At 35.8% G+C, this 22,957-nt stretch overlaps 1 protein-coding gene across 30 annotated transcripts in view; it reads right to left on the bottom strand.

Annotated features, from left to right (window-relative positions):
* The window catches only part of LOC115213534 (rho GTPase-activating protein 5), a 337,859-nt gene that overhangs the window by 38,509 nt on the left and 276,393 nt on the right, over positions 1-22,957 (bottom strand). For 11 of the 30 annotated variants that reach the window (XM_036504237.1, XM_036504236.1, XM_036504239.1 and 8 more), the window contains 3 exons: positions 18,180-18,326; positions 11,443-11,551; positions 7,625-7,819 (listed from right to left, as the gene is read on the bottom strand). In XM_036504237.1, the coding sequence (XP_036360130.1) occupies positions 7,625-7,819; positions 11,443-11,551; positions 18,180-18,326 (451 nt within the window). The remainder of the gene's footprint in view (positions 1-7,624; positions 7,820-11,442; positions 11,552-18,179; positions 18,327-22,957) is intronic. The other 19 variants (XM_036504244.1, XM_036504255.1, XM_036504258.1 and 16 more) reach the window with 7 other exon arrangements.

The following is a 22,957-nucleotide window of genomic DNA, read 5'->3' as shown; positions in this document are numbered from 1 at the left end:
CCTGGTGCAGCCTTCTGGCTTCCAAGATCCCCGGTCGAACCGTCCAACCCATGCTAGCATGGAGAACGGACGTTAAACGATGATGATGATGATGAAGTGGAGCAGATGAAGTTGCAGTTGGCTGCAGCTATCTTCAATGTACATTAACAAAGGGCCACATTCTTTTTAACAATAAGAACTACAACACTATATAAAAAAGGGAAAAACATTACAAGTTAACAAGAAACAAAGTTCCCAGGTAGGAAAGAAAAACAGAAAATGGTGTATTCCAAGCCCAATTGAATGATTGCATGGAGAATGTGACTCAACGTTAAAGGTATACTCTTGTTTGGTTGTACCATGTTTACATAACACTGAAGATAATAATAATAATAATTATAATAATGCCCTGATGCAGTACCAGGCAGTGGCTCTCATGGCTTCTGATCTTAACTGATTGGAAGTGTCATCATGTACATTGTTTTGTCTTGGTATAAAAGATGGGCTACAGCAAATATTCTGCTCAATACCACAGATTTGCTTGTCAGTTGTTTGACCGTAACCAGTTGAGCATGTCCCTTAGTGGCTGACAATATGTGCATCTCTGACCACGAGCAGAAGTAGTGGGGGGAGCATCATAGCCATGTGTTGAGAGGGATTCTTTGGAGTTTGAATAATTCACCTCTGGAAACATGGGTGTTTCGTTCAACATCCTTAAACAACCCTTATTCAGGGACCTTTCGAGTGGGATGGGTTACTCGACCTGAAGAAATTTCTGCAAGGTCATGTGCTGTTTATTTTGATATGAGATTACCATGTTGCGCACATATGGTTGTGATGCATGTGCCTAGTGTACCCTTATCAGACGGGTAGTCATGATGGGTATACTGGGCTTCGTATATTTTATCCCAGTGTCACTTTGATAGCATGAACTGCTCTCTCACTCAATAATAATAATAATAAAAAAAGTAATAATAATGGTTTCAAATTTTGCCACAATGGCAGCAATTTTGGGGGAGGGGATGTTTTGATTACATCAACTCCAGTGTTCAACTGGTACTTTATTTACTGACCCCGAAAGGATAAAAGGCAAAGTTGACCTTGGCGGAATTTGAATTGAGAATATAGCGGCAGACAAAATACTGCTAAGCATTTCACCTGCTAACGATTCTGCCAGCTCTCTACCTTGATAATAATACTAATGATGACAATAATACTAATAATGTTAACAATAATGATGATAATAATATATACTGTATTATGGTAAACAATAAACAAAGCAATGGCAGCAATAATTCTTACTGAATCAAAAATGAAAAAAAATATTTATTTTGTTAAATAATTAGAATCAAAATGATATTAATTAAAAGATTAAAAATGTAATTAAAAATTAATAATTTTAAGTTTAAAGTTAAAAAGAAGAAAAAGCAACAACATGCAAATGTGTCTATATATATATATATATGAGGGGAAGTCAAAAATTATCTGCACTTTTGCCATAACATATCTTTATTATTGTAATATAGCTTTCTGCACATGCGTGCTTATAGTTGGTACTATTGGTCATATTGTGGTTTGAGCCTAATTGTGCTATTTTTGTTTCTGGCTCTACAGTGTAAGCATGGCTCCACTAGCATCATCATCATCGTTTAACGTCCTTTCTCCATGCTAGCATGGGTTGGACGGTTCGACCGGGGATCTGGGAAGCCAGAAGGCTGCACCAGGCTCCAGTCTTATCTGGCAATGTTTCTACAGCTGGATGCCCTTCCTAACGCCAACCACTCCGTGAGTGTAGTGGGTGCTTTTTACATGCCACCTGCACTGGTGCCAGGCGAGGCTGGCATCGGCCACGGTCGGATTGGTGCTTTTTACGTGCCATCGGCCACGATTCGGATAGTGCTTTTTACGTACCTCCAGTCCAGGGGTCCTGGCTTCTGCCGGGTGCCAGTCATAGGATTGGTTCAAAGAAGAAAGAGCAGAAGCTGTGTCAGGGGCCGAAATTAATTGGAGGCTTTTAGTACAATACAGGGACTGCGTAGAAGTTTAAAAGAGGCCAGACAAGAGTGATGCATGAAGAGGGAGTAGGAGGCCTGACAACCTCCACCACTGATGAGAAGATTCAGCAAGCTGGAGAGATGGTGATGGTGAGTTGCTTCATCATTACCACCTCTCAGATCACTGCTTTGCTCTTCTTTGATGCACATTGCTAGTGGAGCAGCCAGGAAGAAAAATAGAGCAATTAGGCTCAAACTTTGATTACGTGACTATGATGGCACCAACTATAAGCAAGCATGTGCAGGAGGCAGTGTAAGTATAAGAAAGACATGTTGTGGCGAAAGTGCGGATAATTTTTGATTTCCCCTCGTATATATATATATATATATCTCTCTTTTCACTCTTTTACTTGTTTCAGTCATTTGACTGCGGCCATGCTGGAGCACTGCCTTTTAGTCGAGCAAATCGACCCCGGGACTTATTCTTTGTAAGCCCAGTACTTATTCTATCGGTCTCTTTTGCCGAACCGCTATGTGACGGGGACGTAAACACACCAGCATCGGTTGTCAAGCAATGCTAGGGGGACAAACACAGACACGCAAACACACACATACATATATATACATATATACGACAGGCTTCTTTCAGTTTCCGTCTACCAAATCCACTCACAAGGCATTGGTCGGCCCGGGGCTATAGCAGAAGACACTTGCCCAAGATGTCACGCAGTGGGACTGAACCCGGAGCCATGTGGTTGGTTAGCAAGCTACTTACCACACAGCCACTCCTGCGCCTATATGTATAATGTTGATATGTAAATTTTCTATTTTATTTGTAAAAATCAGTGAAATACATATATCTGACAAGAACAGTAAAATATATGTCAAAAAGTCAGTCAGTCAGTTTATTCTGCGCATACTTGCACAGTCGGCAGCAGTTCTCCAATGCTATGTTCTTGATTGGTTACATGTTGTCCTTTGTTTTCCCAATGTTCTTTTTAACAGCCTTCAGGAACTTCTGAAAAGTCTGATGCCATGCAAGCCTGTAATCTTCTTCATCCTTTTAGTGTCTATCTTAATGATCATCTTACATATTGATGATCTGGCTGCTGTAGGGTGTGACCACCCTATTGCATTCTTGGTGCTGTTATCATACATTGAGCCTTCATGATGACGCTCTGCTTGACAGGTCTTTGGTGTTTTCCTCAAGTCCCTTCAATGAAAGTCATCCAGTATTTTGGTGATTGTCACAGTTTCATGTGTATATAGTGTTGTTGATAGTACTATGATATTGTATTAGTAGACCTTGATGTTGATATTCAGTGTGTTCATGGACCAGATTTTGTACACTCACTGAAATAGTGTTTTCCCCTTCATCATCATCATAGTTTAACGTCCGTTTTCTGTGCTAGCACGGGTTGGACGGTTCGACCGAGGTCTGCACCAGGCTCCAGTCTGATCTGGCAGACTTTCTACAGCTGGATGCCCTTCCTAACGCCAACCACTCCGCGAGTGTAGTGGGTGCTTTTTACGTGCCACCTGCACAGGTGCCAGGGGGGTTTGGCATCAGCCACGATCGGTTGGAGCTTTTAACGTGCCACCGGCACGGAAGCCAGCCAAGGCGGCGCTGGCATCGGCCACGTTCGGATGGTGCTTTTTATGTGCCACCGGCACAGAAGCCAGTCGGGGTGGCATTGGCATCGGCCACGTTCGGATGGTGCTTTTTATGTGCCACCGGCACAGAAGCCAGTCGAGGCGGCGCTGGCAACGGCCACATACGGATGGTGCTTTTTATGTGCCACCGGCACAGGTATCACAACTACTATTTCCATTGATATTTATTTCGATGTTCATACTACATTTTACATCAGTTTCACCATCTCCATCATCACACAATTTGACATGTTCAGCAACCTGTTCTTCAACTGTGAAGAACAGTAAAATATAGATATCAATATCAAAAACATTGAACTGAAAACTCCACCAAGGTGAAAAATGAGTTTCAATAATTTAGTTTCAACAAGGAAAGTGCTTTTTTTTTTTTTTAGTGATTATTAGAAAAAAAAAAACCCAGTAGTAGTAGTAGTAGCAGAAATAATGAAAGTATAGTTTCATCATGAGAACAGCTGTTATCCAAAAATAAAGCAACTTACCAAACAAACATTATCAGTAAAGCCCTGGTTAACAAGGTGGTAAAACAAATGATTAAATCTTAGCACTTGCAACACAAATAGAAATTTCATAATGACTTTCATTTTAATTTTTGTTAGAAATCACAACCATAGGCGCAGGAGTGGCTGTGTGGTAAGTAGCTTGCTAACCAACCACATGGTTCTGGGTTCAGTCCTACTGCAAAGAAATTCATTGCATGCCCAGCCCCGGAAGTCACCGCACGCCACTGATATATATATCTTGCCCAAGATGCCACGCAGTGGGACTGAACCCGGAACCATGTGGTTGGTTAGTAAGCTACTTACCACACAGTCACTCCTGCGCCACTCTGGTTTGTTGAATTAGCACTCAGAGTTTGGGTCTATGTTCTCATTTCCTTGTTGTAGATGTAAACACTCAAGTAATCCAAATGCCAAAGTATTTCCACCTGCAGCAAATGTCATTGCAACAAGGAAATCTTCCACAAACTAGATATGGGCCACTATTTAAAACTGAGTTAAGTATTTTTGCCAAGATACAAGGCAGTAATAACAACCAACCAACCTTTGAGCTAGTTGTAAACCACAAGTCTCACTCGATTAGCTGATATTTTCTATGCATATAAATGAAAAATGTTACACAGGATTGCAACAGCAGTAAATCAGACTTAAATAAGATATAAAACATAAGTATTAAAGTATTCAAGACAGCACCTACATTTAAAGACTGCTGTTAGTAAAATCAGTTGTTGCTTAAGAATTAAAATTTTCCTGCAACTTGTAGTTCTTTTCTCACAAAATAGTCAACTCTCAAACAGGAACATCTTTAGAATAATTTCTATGAAACAATTCATTTTAAATTAGTTGTTCAAATTCAAATATAGTACTAATCATAGCAGAAAGTTATGAAGCTGCAAGCATAGAAATGGTACGTTGTAACTTTGTGCCTTTTTCAGAAGGCATATGCATATACTCTTTTACTTGTTTCAGTCATTTGACTGCGGCCATGCTGGAGCACCGCCTTTAGTCGAGCAAATCGACCCTGGGACTTATTCTTTGTAAGCCCAGTACTTATTCTATCGGTCTCTTTTGCCGAACCGCTGACAGGGACGTAAACACGCCAGCATCGGTTGTCAAGCAATGCTAGGGGGGACAAACACAGACACACAAACATACACACATATATACGACAGGCTTCTTTCAGTTTCCATCTACCAAATCCACTCACAAGGCATTGGTCGGCCTGGGGCTATAGCAGAAGACACTTGCCCAAGATGCCACTTTTTCAAAGTCACTAGTGGCATAATAAAGAGAACTGGTTCCACTCTAGAAATGGAACAGTATCAATGGACTGATTACGTCTCGGTAGGATTTGCCCACGTGACAACAAATCTTAAAGTGCAATCTTTAAAAATGATCTAATTAATCTTCTGAGGCAATTATATCAGTAAAATTCAACTGATGTTCATGTTTGAATGTTTAACAGGTGAAAGCCTTATGCTTTTAATTCATTTAAATTTCATTTTAACATTATTTTTCATGAAGCTAAACTGGCATATATGCATATATAAAAAAAAACAAAACAACAAAAAAACAATTGTAATTGAGTATTTTAGGTATTTTCACCACAATTACAGAAAGAAAGCAATCATGAAACAGTCCAAACTAAAAGAAAAATTGGAAGAAATCTGAAATTCTTCTATTGTAACGAAAATTTGTCTGAAAAATATATTGAAAAGGCTGTCCTTTTTGGAAGTTTAGCTATAATCATATGTGTGTGTGTGTGCACATATACACACACTCATTAATATAAATATGTGATATGCCTGAAGCATAAAGCAAGAATAACAGCAATATAATACAGTTTTTAAGAGAATAAGCTCAGAAATAAAAGACTGAGAGAGAAAAAAAGTCAAACTGGAAATAGCTTCCTGAAAAATAGCAAGAAAGAACAGCAACAACATGCTGGCCTTATCTGACATACACAAGTTAGTGATTAGATGAAAAGGTTCATTAGGACCTAATTAAGGAAGAGCAGTAGTTAGTACCCTCAGCAACCAGAGGTAAGGGTTAAGCAGTCCGATTGAAGCCATAAGCAAATAAAAAAAGAAATAACAATAATATCAAGATCTGGTTTAAAAGATGGAGATGATAATGTCTATAAAGAGGATGAACAAATTTGGGAGAGAGAGAGGAAGAGAGAGAGGTGGAGAGAGAGAGAGGAAGAGAGAGAGGTGGAGAGAGAGAGAGAAGAGAGAGAGGTGGAGAGAGAGAGGGAGAGAGAGAGCGAGCTTAGGATCAAATAATCTAGTACAGTGTGAATGCAGCTCTCAAACTTTGTTGCTGAGAGGACTGGGGATTAGTTAATCTTACAGTCTGGGGATTAGGTAATCTTACAGTCCAACTCAGAACTCATTGGTTTGGTGTTATTATTACTACTGTTCATCTGAATGAGACTTTTATTTTTGAAGTTGGAGCAGTCCAAATTGGATTGTCTCAGTACAGAAGTAAATGTGTCAGCATGAGTGCAAAGTACTCAGAGAAACATTAAAAATTTTTTTCCCATTCACTTATAGATGTGAGTTCATTCTAAGGTTTTATTCAGCAGAAATATTGATTAGATCACCTATTTTAGCATATGTAATAGTTTAGAAAAGGTAAATGCAATTAAAGTCTGTTTTTACATGGAACCTCCAAAGACAGTGTAAGAAATACCTGTTGCTGATTAATAACATTAATTTATTGGCAACTTAAAACTTGCTGAAACAAGCGAAATTCAGTTGAAGAAGAAAACAATGATAAATGCTAAAATAAAATAATAAAATGCAAAGGATTTTCTTTTGTTTTCTCCAACTGAGAGGTACTGACTTCTCCCATTGCTGTAGGGGGAGATACAAATGAAACACTTCTGCAAATATATCGAGTTTGCTTCATAGTTTGTAATGCACAGCAAAAATATGGCAACAGTAGGTATTACCATATGATAATAGGTAAGTATATGTGTCTACAATATATATATATATAATGTAAACATACTGACTTAGCAGTTCAGTATTTTACATCTGGCATTGGTTGGTCAGTTAGTCAGACCTTGGAAATGTGGATATTTGCATTTGTATTAATATCAACAACTATCAATATATTGTAGAATATCTATTATTCCAGTAACATAGGCTAAGTGAAGCAGAATACTATCACTTATTCAAATGCACAACATAGACTGTGTGGCAGGCTTTGAACTCCTGATCAGAGAACAAGTTTGGTAACTGGACCTCTCCTCTGACTCAGAGAGTCAAATATATACACTAGTAAAGAGTAAATGCACAAACTTCCCACTTTGTGAAAATAATCAATGGACAAGGTCCTCCTTGAATTCCCTTGTTGTTTCAATGACTTGTAGTCTAGCAGTTTGTCAGAGATTTGCATATGCTTCAATGATTATATAGACATGCACTGAGTTATAGGCAGAATGATGTTGCAAGCACTATACAATACACTCACCTCGATCAAACGAAATGCCATCTAATGAAGCCAGATACCTGTCATCCGGCTCCAAAGTCATGTAAGTATCTTGAAACCTTTGTTTGTGCTTTTTTCTGTGTGGGAAGGGGCGATGGTTCACTGTGTGGTAAATGCCAGCACTATACTCTCTTTCTAGAGAGCTGAATTCTGAATCTTCGGAATCAGTGGCACCTACTGTTTCAGGAAAAGAAAATAAATAAAATCCACAAGAAGATTTGGTGTTCTTACTCAGTAAACACAGCAGACATATGAGTGTCCTGATTATTGATTTAGCCAGGATACAGAACTATTCTCTCCAACTGAATTATTACCACAAAAGGCAATTGAAAGGTTGTCAAGCATAACATTAAAAAAGCTAAAATAAAAAAAACTAATTGTAAATGTGCCATTTTGAAAAATAACAAAAGCAAAAATAACTAAAAGAAAAAAAATACTTTGTTCTTTTAAGTTTTTCCATTAAAAAAATTCTGAAATATATTCTATGTAACAATTTAAAATTGACTGAACGAAATATATATCAAAAACAACTTTTTTCTTCTTTCTTGAGCAACGTCCACCAACTCTGATGGTCTGATTTCTAAAGAAAAACTGAAGTAAACAAAAGATTATCCTATAATTAAAAAAAAAAACAAACCCAGAAACAAAGCAAAAAAAATTACCACATACACTTTAATTCAATCAAACAGACCTTTTTAACAAAAGGAGGTAGGGAATTATTTTCACTTTCATCTTTTGAAGATAGTATAAATGAAGTTAGAAAAGGAAATGTGTGCGCATGTGCACAAAGACATGCATGCATGCATGCACACATACCCATATAAGGTTAAAAGTGTCCCAGTCTAAATTAAGGAAGTTTTTTCAAATATATTTTTTCCTATCTTCATAATCAAATGAAACTAATACATTACAAATGCTATATATATATATATATATATATATATATATATATATATATCTAACAGAAATCTCAATTCTGTAACTGGAAATTTATTTCCATTTTTAATTCTAGTTATATAAGCAGGACTTTGAGATTACGTAATGTCCATACCTTTCTCAAAAAACATACAAGTTAAGTGAAATGGATACAATTGTAAATAGCTTCACAGATATGGCTGGCAGAAAGTCTACTTGAAAAGCATTGAATAGTATAGAACAAAGAAATAAGTCTACTGTAAAGGAATTTCTTCTTTTCTAATCTAATACACAGAACATCAACATACTTATCTATCTATATACCTACCAACCTATTGATCTATACACACATATATATCTATACATATATGTAACTAGAGGCATTTTTGTTTCATATTTATTTCCTTCGTGTAGTGGTAATCTTGGCATTATGAGAAAATAATATTCCATTGCCCACTTTTATCTCATATTTTGCTATGTGCTGCCCATGGTCTTAGAAAATCTTTAATTTCCTGAACCAGCATCACCACCATGGTGTATACAGGAAATTAACTCCCATTGATATTAGCACTAATCAGATATTTTTAAAAATTCATCTTTTATGATAAACACACTTCTGTAAGCACCTGTTGCAGAGAATGTTGAACTCAACAAAACTTCCACACACCCCAACACATATACAGAAATAGATGAGGAAAAAGAAACTCTTTCGTTAGTGGCAGAAGGAACGTAATTTCACCCTCAAAATTGGTCAAATCTAGTAAGAAAAACTATTTGCTTCAAAAAATATTATAAGAGTTATAAATGAATTAATAGCTAAGATCTTCAATGTAAAAGTGATATTAGACATTTTGAGCACCAATTTGCAAAGCAAAACAAGATGACTTATGAGAGCTGAGTGGCATATTTATATCACTTACCAGGCAACCACAGTACTGATTACACTACACAGATCCTGCCCATTCCTCTCATATTAGGTACTTAAATCTTTGTTCTGAGCAATTGTGCCAACAGTTCCTTGATTCTAAATGATTGGTAACAGATATATTCTAATAGACAAAGAACAGCAAAAACATACAAAAATTAATATTGGCACCAACTAAAACCTATTGTACTTGCTACATAGATTTATATGGATGTTTTTGTTTGTTTCGTTTTTTAATGCCTAGTCAACACTGACACATATTTGCCTTTCCTCTGACAATTCTGAATCCCCATTTAACAAAAACTTAGAATCTAGTTTTATTTATTCATTTCCCAACCCCAGAAAATAATCCATGACTTACGAGTTGTTCTCTTTGTCTGGCCTTTTTTCCGTTACTATTTGTACTAATTGCATCATGTTTACATAAACTGACTACCTTAGCCTGCATTCAGGTTTCTCAGAGCCAAACCAGTCCACAATAATAATTATTTGGATAAAACAGAAAATGATTAGTAACCAAAGCATGACTAATATGTCACTCATCATTTCTGGTTCAAGTAGTTCAGGAAACCATGAGAAGATATTGATTACAGAATCCATCCAATTTACTCCCTAGTAATCTGTAATCTTCAATCACTGATCTCTACTTTGGGAGCCAATTAATTCAATAATCATGTCATTAAGGAATGTTCTTCCTTGCAATGTGTCACATGAAGAAAATTAAGACATAAAAAACACATGGATGCACATTTGGAACAACAACAACAACAACAACAACAACAACTACTTCATTCAAATTACCATCAATATGAACTCACATAATGTGTATTACACTTTATGAATCATACGACCCTAATTCTGCAACACATTTCTGATAATAAACCCTGTAATTGGCACAAAATTCCTTTCCAAAATAGGCTTTCATTTAGGAATAAATCATAATTTAGAATTTAGCCAAAATAAAAAAATGTTATTTTTTAATTAGCTTTAACAAATATTTCCTGACAAAGCGTTTAAATCTGAACCAGTCAGGCCAAAAGAGATTTTACTCGGCATTTATAGACGTTTGCAGAGCTGTTTGCAACAATTATTCTGACACACAACATACATACAAAAACAGAATCAATTACCATTAAAGGCTAGGCACCTGCTCTATATATTTAATAATAGTTTATTTCAATTCAGAGTTTGAAAAAAACCCAAAAATAACTAATAATTCAGAATGCACATACATTTAAACAAAATTTGCAAGAGGCAAAGGATTTCAATATTGGCAATCACTTTGCTAAGTATGAACCTTTTGGTATACCTATCAATATTTATCAACTATGAAGAAGCAATAGAAGAGATGAATATATTTTCAATTTTTCAGTCCTTGGTTTATTTTCATATGTATTTGTGTATAAACACTGATGTTTTATAGCTCTTACCTAATTACTAAACAACAAAGAAACAGCATGAAGCATAAGAATAATTCTTGTTCACAGTTAGAAGATGAGGATAGAGAAAATTTTGACTCTTACTGGAGACAAGAAAATGATTTAAAATAATCCTACAGTTCAAATTTGACAAATTTAGACACAAAACCAGTAATAACAAACATATAGCAGAAAATCAAACCCGTTTCAGTATATATATATTTTTATTTCAGTGTGAGACAGAGAGAAAGAGTGTGTGTGTATGCATAACAAGACAGAGGATGCTGTCAACCAGTAAGAAACAATATACAAAATCCATCCAACAATATTCATTTAAATTGATCAATGGTTTTCAATGAAAATGTTTGGTTTTATAGAATTGAATTTTGTTTATAATAATAATAATAATAATAATAATAAATTTGTCTGGAGAACACTCTCAAAAAAAAAAAGATTAGCAGTTATGGATACCATAACCACCACAACAAATATACAAGGGAAAAAAATAATGCCACAGAAAACAATTACTCTATTGTTTTTACCTTTATGATCCTTCTTGCGTGTTGATTTGATACGATGAACTTTTCCTGCAGGTAGAGCATCTTCGACTAGAGCATAGTCACTCTCCGTGGGAGACTGGAGGAGAGCATCCTAAAATAAAATGTATTGAAATACAGACATCACAATCTAGTCATCTTAAAAAAAAAAAAGGAAGATAATTAATTCTCCTCAGTTAGTTTTATGTAATTAAAATAAATGCACAAAACAAAATAAATAAACAAAGCTGTTTCTTAAAAAAAAAAGTAGAAATAAAAAAAATTGAAGTGAAATTAAAGTAGGGTGAAAATGAAATAATGTATAATGCTATATATACAATCATCTCATCCATGTAAAAAAAAAAAAAGTGAAACCTGAATCTTGGCTTACTTTAAATGAAAGTCTATGGGGGGAAAAAGGGGGGGGGTAGAAGGAGCTGAAAGAAATGAAACTCAAAAGACATGCAACTTCCAGAAACACTTATAACTCCATGGTGTTCATGCTAATGGAAAATCGAATGGTCTAAGCACAAAGTTAAGACCAGTATAGGAAATTGAATATAAACAAAAAAAAAAAAAAAAGCAATTAGTTTCACTAAGATAGGGTCTCTGGAATTGGATGTCTATCTGCCATACTTGTCAAGTCACAAAAGCTGAACAATGTCTTGTCTCTCCCTACCACTCACTCATATATACTTAATTTTTAGTACTCTTTTACTTGTTTCAGTCATTTGACTGCGGCCATGCTGGAGCACTGCCTTTAATCGAGCAACTCAACCCCGGGACTTATTCTTTTGTAAGCCCAGTACTTATTCTCTTTTGTCTCTTTTGCCGAACTGCTAAGTAACGGGGACATAAACACACCAACATCGGTTGTCAAGCAATGCTAGGGGGACAAACACAGACACACAAACATACACGCACACTCACATATATATATATATATATATATATATATATATATATATATATATATATATACACACATATATATGACGGGCTTCTTTCAGTTTCCGTCTACCAAATCCACTCACAAGGCTTTGGTCAGCCCGAGGCTATAGTAGAAGACACTTGCCCAAGGTGCCACGCAGTGGGACTGAACCCGGAACCATGGAGTTAGTAAGCAAGCTACTTACCACACAGTCACTCTTGCATCTATATACTTAATTTTTAGTATATAAATATGTTTAACTTCAAAATACATTAATAGTTTACTATAGAAAGGGAAGACCCAGGCATATAATTGAATTCAGCAGCATTTTGCTTTCTTTTATTTTGATAATGACTATTGGTAGCAGCTTCTTTACCAATTTCTGCTTCACTGGTTGCCTCATTCTGGTGTTCTTGAGGACAAACACAGAAACGTATACACAGAATTTTATTTTATATGAGAAAATTAACTGGTAAGCTATTTATATTGCAAAAATAAGTTTCAGGTAGTTGATTTTATGTTGGGTTTTTTTCATTCTTCATGGTCAATAAACTCACTGCTAATTATTTTTGCCTACATCATCATCGTTTAACGTCCGTTCTCCATGCTAGCATGGGTTGGACGGTTCGACCGGGGATCTGGGAAGCCAGAAGGCTGCACCAGGCTCCAGTCTTATCTGGCAATGTTTCTACAGCTGGATGCCCTTCCTAACACCAACCACTCCGTGAGTGTAGTGGGTGCTTTTTACATGCTACCTGCATTGATATACCTTACTCGTGGTTGCTGAAGTTACAGTATTTCAACGATTGTGCTCTCTGACCTTCTTTAGGTGCTTGTGTTATTCAGTAATACTCTTGGAATTTGTACAGACACTGGAATGAGAACAATCTACCACCATGGATTTAATAAGGTGTCTGATTCTAAATTTCAAGAATATTATGGAATACAGTAGGCACTTGAAGTACTGGAAGGTACAATGGTTAAAACCAAGATACTAGTTTGAATACATCAGTGTATAATAATGATAATTCCTCATTTCATAAATTCAGACAAAAACAAACATATTTTTATTTGCCAATCAAGCCATCATCAGATTCCTAACGTTAGTATCTTACTTATATTGCAAAACCAATAAAGACTTTGAAGTCAAACTGTGAAAGGAAGTTAGTAACCTGTCCCTCCAGAGTCTCAAGGAAGCACCTTGGACAAGTGTTAACAACCATCTTAGCTTCCATGCCATGATTACGGTAAAGTCCAAAAACTGGAGGAACAGGTGAAAGTGTGTCCCTAGAGCTGTGATGGTGGACAATATTCACAAAAATTTGACATCCACTCATTTTGGTTGCTTTGCAATTGGTACAACAGAATATGATGTTAAACTGCATCCAATTCTCAAAACTGCCAGACAGTGCGGCAGAATGTCACTACCCTGGCAGATCCTCCTTTGCATCCTTCAGAATAGCAGAACTAGAAGAGACAACTGCCCCAAACAATTTTCATTGTTGTAAGGCTTAAGTTACCTTACTGGTCTTCATTTTATAGACATATGTGTATGTCGATATGGATGTTAGCAATTTGGGGATATGTGCCTTTGTACAAGTAACGAATTTAATCATACCATTATTTATGTAGACCCTTTTGTACATTTCACATAAATTCAGCTAAAAGTTTCAAAAAGCAGTAATGGGTGAATGTGGTAAAATAGTTTGGAGGGCACAAATATTGGAGATGTAAAATTTTAAAAGGGCTTGGATTTCTTGAAAGTACACTTAAGAATTTTAAAAATAGGGTGCTTTTATTTTACTCCAGTAAACAGAGTTAGTGAACAATGCATTAATAGGCACAAACTGAAAAAGGACAGAAAACTGAATGGGACTTACCACAATTAGTTGGCAATTCCAATTTGAGAGGGATTAACAGAAAAGGAAGACAGGTAAGTAAGATGTTAGTAGCAGTATTGTTAAATAGCATGTTATGATAATATCTCTCAGAAATCAATGCTTGCAAAACACACACTGGATAGATAGCACACTATTTCTACAATAAATTTATTATAATCAAAATAGGTGCCACTTAACCATTAAGGAAAAAAGGAAAAAACAAAAGATACATGAATGTATCTTTTCCAGATATATTATTTCAAAATATAAGAACCTGGTTTGCTTTATTATAGGTGGTCCTTTTTTTCTTTTTCTCTTCCTTAAAGATGTATATTTTAAAAGTTTAAAAAAAAACTGATCTTATTGCTTCCAGAAATATTCTGATTCATTTCACTAAATGAAGGCATTAAGAATAATTTAAAACTAATTTTTCTTTCTATTTTCATAGATTACACTTTAAAGAGAAATATAATATATATATATATATATATATATACACATATATACATATATTTATTAGAAGGCGATGTAGTTAGTTTAAAATTAGTTAGAAATTGAAACAGGACTTTACAGAGAAGATTGTAAATTATCAATGGGTAAATATTAAATAACAAGGTTTCAAAGCTGAAAACAAGTTGCCAGGAAAACAAGCAATGGAATATCAAACAAAGGTAAATAGCAATGCAAGAAAGAAGAATTGATCAGCAAACATTGATCCATATTATTATTATAAATTTAGAAAAATAAAGACCTGGAATAAAATGAAACATTTGCAACTTATGCAGTTACGTTGAATATGACAGGCAATAAAATTATTATTTTTGTTGTTATTATTTTGTTTGATAATTCTTTACTTCAGGAAAAATGGTGCAAATTGCAAACATTTTAGATGCAAATAGAATATATATATATATATTTTATTTGCCTCATATATATTTCTGTATGAAAGACAGACAATAGACAATAGCATGAACAACAAGAATTGGTGGCAGTTGCAACAGCTGTAAATAAATTGAGCTTGCTGGCTTTGGCCATGCAAGAATGGCAAAAGCCCAGAGTTAGCAAGAACATGCAGACCAAATTTATTCAATGCACCATCAATTCAAACTAAAACTGGATATAATCATGAAAATATACAAGGTCATCAATCAGTCTAACACAAATCAAGTGCTATTGTAATATATGAAATCAATAATTTTAATCAGTAAGAACAACACAAACAGCAACTAGAATATGCAAGAACTTCATGCAAGTAACAAATATATAGATTAACAGTTAGATTCACATCTAAACTGACTTTCAAAAGACTCAACAAATAGTGGTTCTACAGATAAAGGGAAGTGGGGTTCAATTATATGACTAAACATTTCAATCAATCTAAATTTAGAGAATATGAGGCTGCACAAAAACAAAAAAGTTTTCAATTCAGCTATAACAAGTTAAATATATATTAAAAAAATATGCAAAACCTAAATTGTATTAGAATACATTTTTCTAATAATAGTAAAAAAAGAAAATTTTATTAAAAAATATTTTAATGCTTTGACATATAACAAATAAGTGAAATAGAATTTGTATCATTGCATATGGTTGCTGACATTTTATTTTCGACAATGGTGAAGTGTGTATGTGTCGGTGTGTGTATATATATATATAGTTGATGAATTTTGTGTATCTGGCATTAACCTATGTAAAGTTTTATCTCCTTCATTCTTCATTTATTCTTTATTTCACCACCTGAACAATTATTAAATATCATCCATAGATTATCTTAAAAGTAACTACAACTAAATTATGTGATAAGTTCACCTGAATGCCTTTCTCATAAATGAAACAGTTTTGACCACAAACACACCTGGACTTAAGATTCTGTAACAACAGCTTTCTCTTCAAATTAGTTTGTGGTAATGTGAACGCTGTGTTTTTTTTTTTTATAGCTTACAATGATAATTTTGATTTAAAAGTACATATAGTTGAAGACAAGCTGTTTCTACATTGAACAAATTGAACAAAATAGGAAAATCACTCAGATTAAATAACTGACAAGATGATTCTTCACATTAGTAATGAAATTATAGTAACAATGTTTGTGTTGTGTTCCCAAGTAAGGATACATAATTCTCTTCCAATTTGCATCACAAAAATGGATTCGGCACCTATTTCTTGCTTTAGTGATTAGTGGTAGGAAGGAGATCTAACTGTAAAAACAATTACTTCAAGAAACCTATTTCACCAAGGAAATGATGTAAAATGGTAGGAGAAAAAAAAAAAAAAACTTATTTGGTTAATATTTTCGAGTGGAACTGAAATGTTTTTGCTAGGATTCAAGGATTTGCTTGGTAAGAAAAAAAAAATATCTAGAAAAGACTATTTTTAGAGTTTCATTTAAATTTCTAATTGTTCAATAAATAAGAAAACATATGGAAGAGTTGCTTTCAAATTTTGTTTTACTTTGACTTATTTTTTTTTTGTTCATGTTAATTTACTTAATTATTTTTATTACACAAATTGAAGAATTTTTACATTTCAGCCATCAGATAAGTACACTCACTCTATAACATTTATACTAACAAAGAAGATATAGTTCTTACAAATACACATCACTACACATAAATGAAAATAGGTGAAGTTAAAACATCCACTAAGAAGAATATACCAGACTAGTTTTGTTCTCTATAGAATCTAACATTAATGAAATCAAACAATAGGGGGCAAGGCAAAATATTGAGACAAAAACAGATCATGCAAGGTGCAAGAATTCATTAACTTTTAGCCACATTTGAGAAGTTTTCACAGAAACTATTAGGAGACTAGATATTGGAATTGGACAGGTTACACCATTTCACAAGGCTGAATATTGCAAAGGGAACTAAGATAAAATATTTGATCTTAGTTGATTGTTCACAAAAATTCTTAAGATTTTTTTTCTTTGTTATTGTGAGTTATGACTAATTCTTGAATATTTTCCCCTATTTTAAAGCCTATTGCCTCATTTTATTGAACATGAAGAAAAATACTCTTAAATGGTTTAAATCATATTTTTTCTCTCAATATAATGAAAGGAATTTCTTTTCAAATTAAAACAAAGAATGAGAAAATAAACAATTTTTGTGTGCTACTTAATTCCATGGGATACATGTGAGCATATATATATATATATATATATATATATATATACATACACACACATACATATTTCTACTTATATATGCTATCAAATGCAAAATTATATAATGTTCCAATTAATTTTGTACAATTCAGCAAACAAACCAATCATTTCAGATTTTGGAATGGAAGATGTTTTAAACATATATATATATATACACATATATATATATATACATATATATACATACATACATATACACCATGGCAGAGGTTCTCAATTTGAAGAAAGCTGTGTTAACAGCTAAAACACACACATATTTTTGACAGAGATTCAGAATAAATATTCATTCCACTTCTACACAAATGAGTAAAAAAGCTATGTTAAAATTTAAAACACGCACACACACTCACAGATTGTATATAAAAAAAATCCAACAACTTAATAAATATTTATTCCACTGTTCCACAAAAAAGTAAGAAAAATGTTTAGATCTACCAATGGTACAGAAGAAAGAAACAAAAATGTGAGATTTGCTACAATATATATGGTAGCAAGGATTTGGTGGAAAGAGGAGTTATATAGAACATGGGTCTGTTACAATCCTACTGTGTGCTGTCCTGGCACAAAAATCTTTCTCGCCCCTCCTTCTTTTCTCCTCAATTCCAGGTGACAATTTCAGAGATTCTTCCGAGTGTCAATCTATTTATTGAAGTCAATTTTAAATACACCTCAGTCATTTTTGGATTGTGTGTGTGTGTGTGGTGTGTGTGTGTGTGTGTATGTGTGTGTGTAAGTACACGTTCTTTTGTTTTTGCCACCTTACCTTGACTGTACCATAATCGGCTATTTCTATCGGTTCAGGGACAGCAAGTGGAGCCTGGACACGGCTACTATTGGGCATGTTTCGGGTGTTGGTAATATTGCGAGTGATCACCTTTGCCACAGGTTCATACTGTCTCCTATTCAATGGCTGAAGTTAACAAAACAGGAAGAAGACAATAAACCAATGCAGTTTGGTGTTAGAGAGGACGTGGAACTACTTACATCACATGTTAATATTGTTAATGGACATTCACAACACACATCCACTAGAAGTTGTAAGAGGAGAACCAACAAGTTGAGCTTGCTAAACGGCAGGAAGAGGCCAGGGCAGGTGGCTAGAGAAACTAGAGGTTCCTTTGGTCAGTTATAAAAGGAGGAGACAGCATGCAACTAAACACCTTCTCACGTGTCCACACTGTAACAATGAAGTTCTTTCATCAGTTTGGATGGTCACTGCAGAAACAACCAGATTTCCCCCCTGTAGCTTATTTATTGCAACTAGTGTTCTGGATCAGAAGATAAATGAATTTGTGTGGATGTAGGGAGTGTGTGTGTGCGTGTGTGTGTGTGTATGTGTGAGATACAAGTGAAGGAGGAAAATGATAGGAAGTAGAGTAGGAGATAGTGAGATTAAACTAGAGTGGAAATAATAAGGAAAGAGAACAAGGGGGGAGGGATAGTGAAAGTGAAAGTGAGAGACAAGAGAAAGAGAAGCAGAACAAAGTAAAAAGTAACACACGCACACATACACAGATTAAGGTCATAGATTAGGAATTAGAGGGTGGTAAGAAAGGTAGAGAGAGATATGAGAGAAGAGAGAGAGTAAGCATAAGAATAAAAGAGAAGAAGGAAAGACAGTGGGGTGGGGGCAGAGAAGGATAAACAAGTAGGATGACAGAAAAAGGGATATGCGAAGAAAAGCTGAAAAGATAGAGATGAAAGAAAGAGACAAAGAGAGAAGGCAAACAAAAGGGAGGAATTGTGTATATGTGAAATAAAAAAAAAAAATGTAGGAAAGATTATGAGCATTTGAAATTCTCAGGTCTGTGAAATGTGTGATTATGTGTGTAGTGAGTGTATACCTTTCCAAGGTATATATATGGAATCAGGTTTTCAATGAGCCAATCACCAGTTCACTGCATTTCTTATAGTTAGTGTCAAGGGAGTGTGTAATTTGAGACTAAACAAATATCTCAAGGGACATGGATTTAATAAAGTGTCTGATTCTAAATTTCAAAAATATTACAGAATACAGCAGACACTTGAAGAAGTGCTGGAAGATAGAATGGCCAAAACTAAGATGAGGATACTAGTTTGAATATACTACTCTCTTTTACTTGTTTCAGTCATCTGACTGCGGCCATGCTGGAGCACCGCCTTTAGTCGAGCAAATCGACCCCGGGACTTATTCTTTGTAAGCCCAGTACTTATTCTATCGGTCTCTTTTGCCAAACCGCTGTGACGGGGACGTAAACACACCAGCATCGGTTGTCAAGCAATGCTAGGGGGACAAACACAGACACACAAACATATATATATATATACGACGGGCTTCTTTCAGTTTCCGTCTACCAAATCCACTCACAAGGCATTGGTCGGCCCGGGGCTATAGCAGAAGACACTTGCCCAAGATGCCATGCAGTGGGACTGAAACCGGAACCATGTGGTTGGTAAGCAAGCTACTTACCACACAGCCACTCCTGCGCCTACTAGTGTATAATGATAATTCTTCATCTCATAAATTCAAACAAAATTGAACATTCACTTTTTTGCCAATCAGACTATCATCAGATTTCTTGGGTTAGTGTCTTACTTATATTGAAAAATCGATAAAGACTTAAACAAATATCTCAAGGGACATGTAAGCACATCATACACACATACATATAATTGTTTGCTTTGTGGAGATCTATCCATCCATATTGTTTTACATACAGTTTCCATTCATAAACAACTGACTACAATTTTGGCTCTTTCCAACAGCACTGAGTAGCATTTATGAATGTCTACTTTTTTTTATCCATGCTGGCCGTTGCCAGCCCCGCCTGGCCCCCGTGCCGGTGGCACGTAAAAAGCACCCACTACACTCACAGAGTGGTTGGCGTTAGGAAGGGCATCCAGCCGTAGAAACACTGCCAGATCAGACTGGGCCTGGTGCAGCCTCCTGGCTTCACAGACCCCAGTTGAACCGTCCAACCCATGCTAGCATGGAAAGCGGACGCTAAATGATGATGATGATGTAGCACACCTTTGTCTCACCCACTGATAAAAGATGTAGCAGTAACCACAGCAATCATGCTATAACTACTTTGTTTTATTATTTTAGTCTCTCATATACCTGCCATATTCCATAATAAAGTATATTCTATTTTGCACTGCAATTCATGGATGCTCCGCTGGATAGCATTGGGCTTAGTAAATTCAATTCTATTACAGATTCAGTGTCAAACATAAATCACACCCCCAATGGAAGGCCCACACACTATCATCTATGCACTTGACATGAATCTGGAAGTCCTTCATATTTTAGGTCCTTCCCAAGACACTGTCAACTCAAAAGTCAAGACTTTTCTTGTTGAAGTCGTATGGTCCAGGCATTGTTTCATTATTGCAGTATGGCTTGGAGACAGAAGCAAATTCCTGAAATCCATCTAGTGTTTAAGAATATTCAAAAGCCTTGTTGGCTGTTTTGTTTTATGGCCTTCACTTACTTTCTTGCCTGCTTTGTGGAAAACAGGTGTGTGTGTGTGTATATTTTATACATACACACACACACATATCTGTGTGTGTGTGTATATACATACATACATACATACATATATATATATATATATATATCATCATCATCATCATCGTTTAACGTCCGCTTTCCATGCTAGCATGGGTTGGACGGTTCAACTGGGGTCTGGCAAGCCCGAAGGCTGCACCAGGCCAGTCAGATCTGGCAGTGTTTCTACAGCTGGATGCCCTTCCTAACGCCAACCACTCCGAGAGTGTAGTGGGTGATTTTATGTGCCACGACACAGGTGCCAGACGAGGCTGGCAGACGGCCATGCTCGGATGGTGTTTTTTATGTGCCACCGACACAGGTGCCAGACGAGGCTGGCTGACGGGCACGCTCGGATGGTGTTTTCTTATGTGTCACCGACACAGGTGCCAGACGGGGCTGGCGGACGGCTACGCTCGGATGGTGTTTGTTATGTGCCCTCAGCACGGAGGCCAGTCGTTGCGGTACTGGCTACGATCACGTTTGGATGGTTTTCTTATGTGCCACCGGCACTGGTACCACAAGGATACAAATTCCATTGATGTTCATCTATTTTGATTTGGTTTGATTTGATTTGATTTGATTTGATTCGATTCGATTCTCACTTGCCTCAACAGGTCTTCACAAGTGTCACAAGAAGGAAGGTATGCACAGGTGGACTGACTACGTCCCAGGTAGGGGCCACGGATTATGGCTTCACTAGTCTTGCCGGGTCTTCTCACGCACAGCATACTTCCATAGGTCTCGGTCTCTAGTCATTTCCATGGTGAGACCTAACGTCCGAAGGTCGTGCTTCACCACTTCGTCATATATATATATATATACATATACACACACTCTGATGATATTAATTTAACTGGGATCTGTGGTTTCACCCTTAATAATGTATAGAATTTTTACTGTTTTCCAACAAACTGATAAACAATACCAAATAATGCATACTCTGATACACCAATTTTCCAGTAACTGATTTGGCATTGGGTGTACCATTTATTAACATATATTAACATATATTATTTACATAAGGGCGGCGAGCTGGCAGAAACATTAGCACGCCGGGCGAAATGCTTAGCAGTATTTCATCTGTTTTTGCGTTCTGAGTTCAAATTCCGCCGCGGTCAACTTTGCCTTTCATCCACTCGGGTTCGATAAATAAAGTACCAGTTTCGCACTGGGTCGATGTAATCGACTTAATCCCTTTGACTGTCCTTGTTTGTCCCCTCTATGTTTAGCCCCTTGTGGGTAGTAAAGAAATATATATTATTTACACTGCATTTGTTAGTGGCAATACCAAAATTTGGCGAGATCCTCTGCTTATTTAGTAATCCTTAGTTATCCCACTCCAAGGTAAGATAAGCATTACTGTCAAACATAAACACCAACCTATATCAACTCCAAATAAAGTACAACTGTTGGAAAAAGTAGGCGGTAGTTTGCCAATATTTAAGCTGTGATACAATGGCATTGGTACCTCTACTGCTTATGTTATGAAGAAGCAAAGAGGCTAAAAACACACACACATTTAGTGTCAAACATAAATCACACCCCCAATGGAAGGCCCACACACTATCATCTATGCACTTGACATGAATCTGGAAGTCCTTCATATTTTAGGTCCTTCCCAAGACACTGTCAACTCAAAAGTCAAGACTTTTCTTGTTAAGTCGTATGGTCCAGGCATTGTTTCATTATTGCAGTATGGCTCGGAGACAGAAGCAAATTCCCGAAATCCATCTAGTGATTAACAATATTCAAAAGCCTTATAAGGGATATTAATCCAGGTGAACTACTTCTTAAGCTTTCTACAGATAACAATATGCCAGGCAAACAACCAAGTCTTGTGATTGGTATTCTACTCCAGGCAATCTGAAGTCAAAGTTGTAAATCCATGGTTGCATTACCCAGTTAAGATGGTATGTTTCTACAGAGTGATACATAAAAATAGATACAAAGTAATAGGTTTATATACATCTATTTATTTAAGCTTACAGCTATTTCAGATATGCATTTGG

Source organism: Octopus sinensis, linkage group LG6, assembly GCF_006345805.1.
Source record: "Octopus sinensis linkage group LG6, ASM634580v1, whole genome shotgun sequence".
In the NCBI taxonomy this organism is placed as follows: Eukaryota; Metazoa; Mollusca; class Cephalopoda; order Octopoda; family Octopodidae; genus Octopus; species Octopus sinensis.
Note: the sequence above shows the minus strand (reverse complement) of the source record. Positions and strands in the feature narration are given on the sequence as shown.